Genomic DNA, 5,766 nt, shown 5'->3' on the forward strand with positions numbered 1-5,766 from the left:
CACCATATACAAAACCAAACTAAAGTGGATTAAAGAGTTAGATGTAAGATCTGAAACTATAAAACTGCTAGAAAAAAACATTGGAGAAATGTTTTAGACATTGGTCTGGGCAGAAAATTCTTGAGTAAGACCTCAAAAGCACAGGCAACAAAAGCAAAAATGGACAAATAGGATTATATCAAGCTAAAATGCTTTGGCACAGCAAAGGAAACAATCAACAGAGTGAAAATACAGCCTACATAATGAGAGAAAATATTTTTAAGCTATTCTACTGACAAGAGATTAATAACCAGAATATATAATGAACTCAAACAACTTAGTAACAAGAAACTAAATAATTAGATTTAAAAATGGGCAAAATATCTGAATACACATTTTTCAAAGGAAGAAATACAAATAGCTAATAGGTATATGAAAAAGTGCACAACATCACTAATCATCAGAGAAATGCAAATAAAAACTGCAATGAAATATCATCTTACCCCAGTTAGAATGGCTATAATCAAAAAGGCAATAATGGATGCTGATGAGGGTGTGGAGATAAGGGAACACTCATACACTGTTGGAGGGAAAGTAAATTAGTACAGTCATTATGGAAAACAGTATGGAGATTCCTCAAAATGTGAAAAATAGAACTACCATATGATCCAGCAATCCTACTGCTGGGTATGTATTCAAAAGAAAGGAAATCAGGTTATCAAAGATAGATCTGCTCTGCCGTGTTTATTGCAGTACTATCCACAATAGCTAAGATATGGAATCAACCTAAGTATCCATCAGTGGATGAATGGATTAAGAAAATGTGGTACAGATAGATCACGTACATGTGGAATAATAATGGAATATTATTCAGTCATAAAAAAAATCCTTTTAATTTGTAACAACATGGTTGGAACTGGAGGACATCATGTTAAGTGAAATAAGCCAGGCACAAAAAGGTAAATATCACATGTTCTTACTCATATGTGGGAACTAATACAACTGATCTCATGGAGGTAGAGAGTAGAATGATGGCTACCAGAGCTGGAAAGGATAGTGTCAGGGGTATGAAGAAAGGTTGGTTAACGATTACACAAATATACTTAAAAAGAATAAGATCTAGTGTTTGGTAGCAGAAGAAGGCAGCTATATTTAATAATAATTTATTGTATATTTCAAAATAACTAGGGGAGTAGATTTCAGATGTTCCCAACACAAAGAAATGATAAATTTTTTGAGGTGATGCATATTCTAATTACATGATTTGATCATTACACATTGTATGCTTGTATCAAAATATCACATTTATGCCATAAATATGTACATTATTATGTACTCATAATTTTTTATGTTATAAAAAAGAAATAGAGAAAATATGGCAATTGGAAAGAAAAGATAAAAGTGGGATTATTTACAGATAAAATACCTGTTAATATAGAAAACCTGAAAAATTACAACTAAAATGATAAATTTAATACAAAAAAATTCAGTGAAGTAACTAGATATAAGAATCAACTTGCAAATTTCAATTGTATTTCTATTTATAGCAACAATTACTAAAGAAATTTTTAAAATAAGGATGTCATTTGCAAAACCATGAATCTGAAATACTATGCTTGTTTGCTAGCTATATATGTATTTCTATTAAGTATAATTTACTGTATTTTCATATTATAATTCTAAATAACCTGATATGATACATGCTTATATGCATGTTGTGTGTTTTTATTAGAAATACATTTATTTATATTTATAAATTTATTTCATTTTTATAAACTAAGTAATTTTTTGTCACATTATAGAATTAAAACAACAAAATCATTCACAAAGATGCCAAATAATGTAACATTCACTAATGTTCTCTTTTTAAATTTGAGGTACCGATGTATACTATTCCTGCAAACACTCACTTATTGTTTTTAATTAAATAGCATTATACAGTCATGTGCAACTTAATGATGGGCATATATTCTGATTAATGGATCACTAGGCAATTTTGTCTTTGTGTGATCATAGAGTGTGCTTCTACAAACCTGGATGGTATAGCCTACTACACACGTGGGCTATCTGGTATAACTTATAGCTCCTCGGCTACAAACCTGTACAGCATGCTACTGTATTGAATACTGTAGGCAAATGTAGCACAATGGTAAGTCTGTGTTTATCGAAACATATCTCAACATAGAAAAGGTACAGTAAAAACACAATATAAAAGATAAAAAATGGTACACCTGTGTAGCGCACTTACATGGAGCTTGTAGAACTGGGAGTTTCCCAGGGTGGGTCAGTGAGTGTTGAGTGGAATGTGAAGGCCTAGGACAGTACTGTGCACTACTGGACACTTTTTAAACACCATATACTTAGACAACACTAGATTTATAATAATCTTTTCTTCAATAATAAATTAAATAACTTACTGTAACTTTTTACTTTATAAATTTTTTGACTCTTTTCTAATAAAACAGCTAAAAACACACATTGTACAACTCTACAAATGTATTTTTATATCATTATTCTGTAAACACTTTCCTATATAAAAATTTTTTATTCTCATTTTTTTCTTACTCTTTAATGTTTTTGTTAAAAACTAAGACACAAACAAACACATTAGGCCTGCATAGAGTCAAGATAATCAATATCACTCTCTTTCATTTCCACATCCTGTCCCACTGGAAGGTCTTCAGGGGCGATAACTCTCACAGAGCTGTCATCTCCTATGATAACAATGCCTTCTTCTGGAATACCACCTGAAGGACCTGCCTGAGCCTGTTTTGTAGTTAACTATTTTTTATAAGTAGGTGGAACACACTCTAAAATAAGAATAAAAAGTGTAGTATAATTCACAATAGCAAAGACTTGGAATCAACCTAAATGCCCATCAGTGATAGACTGGATAAAGAAAATGTGGTACATATACACCATGGAATACTATGCGATCATAAAAAAGAATGAGATCATATCCTTTGCAGGAACATGGATGGCACTGTAGGCTATTATCCTTAGCAAACTAACGCAGGAACAGACAACCAAATGCTGTATGTTCTCACTTATAAGTGGGAGCTAAATGATGAGAATACATGGACACACAGAGGCGAACAACATGCGCTAGGGCCTATCAGATGGTGAAGGGCACAGCATGATATTGATTAAAAAAGTCAATATTATAAAGAAATCTTATATTTAAACACTACTTCAGATATCACATTCAGTCCCAAATATACAGGACAATGGCCACAATGACGTGCTAAATAAAGATATGAATTACTATGCAGAACAATATGTTTACAAATGAAAATTATTTTATATATTTGCAAAGCTATAAACATATAGGTACACAATATCTATGCATCCTCATAGGCTGTTAAATATACATTTTAAAATAACTAGTCACTCATACACACATGCACAATAAAAGGTCCACCTCTCATCCCTTAACTGTGTTCCCATATAGAACAAGCCAGCAAACAAAAATCCACCCTATACGTCTTAAACATCACTGAACAAAACTGCTTTTCAAGTATAATAAAATTATTTATCTCATCATCTTATAGTAGTAGGAAATTTCAGTTAATTAAATGCAACAAGAGGGTATAATGATTTTAACTGAGTATTTCTACTTATTATTGGAGAAAAGGAAATGCCCTCATATAATCTTTATTTTATAAACATTTATGGCTCAATGTTATAGTTTATTTTCCCAAAACATTTTATTATCATTTTGCATCCCTTAAGATAGAGACAAAATATAAACAGTACTAACATCAGAACATTGACAATCATAATGTACCTTTCTGGATTCTTCTATTCAGGGAAAAATTGTTCTGCTCCAGTACTCCAATACCTAGAAAAATTAAAGTAATTCCTACAAAATTAATATCTAGATAAACTATAATAATTTCAGTTGCTTACTTTGAAATACAAAATTTAAAATTATTTTAAATTGGAACAATCTGAAATAAAAATGACATTTCTATAAAAATAAACAAAGTAATGAGATCTTTAAAACAAATATTTTAAAGCCATTAGCATAAAACTTCACCATCTCTTATAGTATTTGATTTAACCAGTTTCAAAAATTAATTTGTTTTTCTAAATATTTTTTCTCTTAAAACATGTCTTTGAATCATGAAATCAGAATACATCTCTGTGTGTGTGTATCATATATACATATATATTTAATACACACTCAAAAATAAACAAATGTTTTCTACAATTATTCTGTTATTTATAAATTTGAAAAGTTCAGAAGAACTATATTATCTTGGGGTTCAGATATATACGTTAAAAAGAGAGTTTTAATCCTCATTATTACGAAATGTTTCAAGGCGCTTCCAATCCTTATAGCGAAAAGTTCCCTTATAATCGTTCAAGAATACGCTTACAAGGAATAAGAACTATTGTTTTTAACACAGTGGCCATCAGGACAATGCAAATGATTCCCAGGACCTCAGCAGTGAGCTTCTCAGGAGGTGGCAGTAAACCTGCAGGGAGAGAAATAGAGGCACTGAGAGAGGAGATAGAGAGTTGATGAGAAGGTTTACATGCAAGAGAACCCACGTGCACAGGTAAACATAACGATAAACTCTGTCCTCTAAATCTATATCTACTCTAGTAATCTTTCTCTCAGAATATACCATTTCATTTTCAGTAAGTATAATGCTCCATGAGTTGTTGATCACAGATTACAATTGAACAACGCCTGAATAAAATCAGGCTTCAGATTTCATATTAGAATATTAGATCCTGACTTTGACCTCTGATTCTCACAAGTGCAAAATATTCCCTCATCTTTCCCCACCCTTCTGCATTCAACTGCACATCCTAAACAATAATATTGAAGATCTATTTAACGTTTTACCTTTGCAGTGATATGTCTTGTCATTCCCTTGACGATCCGAGGAAGCATTTTTAAGATTTAATTCTACTTGGAATATTTCCTGTTCGGTTTCTGAAATGGAGCTTTCATTGCCCTTAAGTTTCCTTTGCTGCCTCTTTGGGTCCTGGGCCAGACTCACTTCTGAGTATGTTCCTCTTTGTTTATTCATCTTCGCAGCTGTGTGATGTGAGGGACTGTGCTCTATGATAACTGCACTTAAAAAGCTATAAATGGTGTATATTTTGACAGGATCCCTGGTATAGGCAAACTGCATGTGTTGGAGACTGAGTAATAATGTTCATTTTGCTGTTGACCAATATAAAAGTCTGGTACTAATTTCCGAAAGTTTTAAACTGAAATCTCTTTAAACAATAGGTCATTTTTTAAAAGGTATTCTATATTTGACATAATATTATTAATGGGAACAATAGAAAACAATACATTTGTGAAAACTAAGAAGTAATCGAATATAAATATCTTCATTAATTTAAAATCAGATTCTACAGGAATATTTTATCACCAATAGAATACCTATGTAAAAAACTAAAAGGGGTGAAATTTGAAAATAAAATGCCCTAATTGTATGACAATTTTAAAATTCATTAATGTAAGGATTGAGTGCTAAAGATGGAGGAATAATTTGTTAGCATATAGAACAACTTTTAATACTAAAATACATTAAGTTAGTGACTTACATTCATTTACTAAAAGGGCATGAGGTCTTGGCAAATGTTTTTTATTCTGAATGACTGAGGAAATCAGAAAAATTGTTAAAATTTTAAAGAAATATTTTATACCTTGTAAAACATTACATTAACTTATGCATAAACTAAATACTATTGACAAAGATTTAACTGTTTATTTTACAGAAGTTATTGATAACTGATTTAATGACTAAAATAGGAAAATGA

General features: G+C 31.0%; 1 protein-coding gene across 1 annotated transcript; it reads right to left on the reverse strand.

Annotated features, from left to right (window-relative positions):
* Positions 1-3,140: 3,140 nt before the first annotated feature.
* KLRC4 (killer cell lectin like receptor C4) lies at positions 3,141-5,024 on the reverse strand. The gene is made up of 4 exons (XM_032158982.1): positions 4,838-5,024; positions 4,362-4,460; positions 3,767-3,820; positions 3,141-3,223 (listed from the first exon to the last, which is right to left on the reverse strand). The coding sequence occupies exons 1-4, from the start codon at positions 5,022-5,024 to the stop codon at positions 3,141-3,143; spliced, it is 423 nt and encodes a 140-aa protein (XP_032014873.1).
* Between the last annotated feature and the right edge of the window lie 742 nt (positions 5,025-5,766).

The sequence above is a fragment of the Hylobates moloch genome, unplaced genomic scaffold, assembly GCF_009828535.3.
Source record: "Hylobates moloch isolate HMO894 unplaced genomic scaffold, HMol_V3 SCAFFOLD_8, whole genome shotgun sequence".
NCBI lineage: Eukaryota > Metazoa > Chordata > Mammalia > Primates > Hylobatidae > Hylobates > Hylobates moloch.

Coding starts and splice junctions, on each gene's coding strand:
- KLRC4 (XM_032158982.1), bottom strand. CDS start 5,024: ATGAATAAACAAAGAGGAACATACTCAGAAGTGAGTCTGGCCCAGGAC. Junction 4,461..4,837: donor CAAGACATATCACTGCAAAG/GTAAAACGTTAA, acceptor CTCTCCCTGCAG/GTTTACTGCCACCTCCTGAG. Junction 3,224..3,766: donor GAATAGAAGAATCCAGAAAG/GTACATTATGAT, acceptor ATCTTTATTTAG/CACGTCATTGTGGCCATTGT.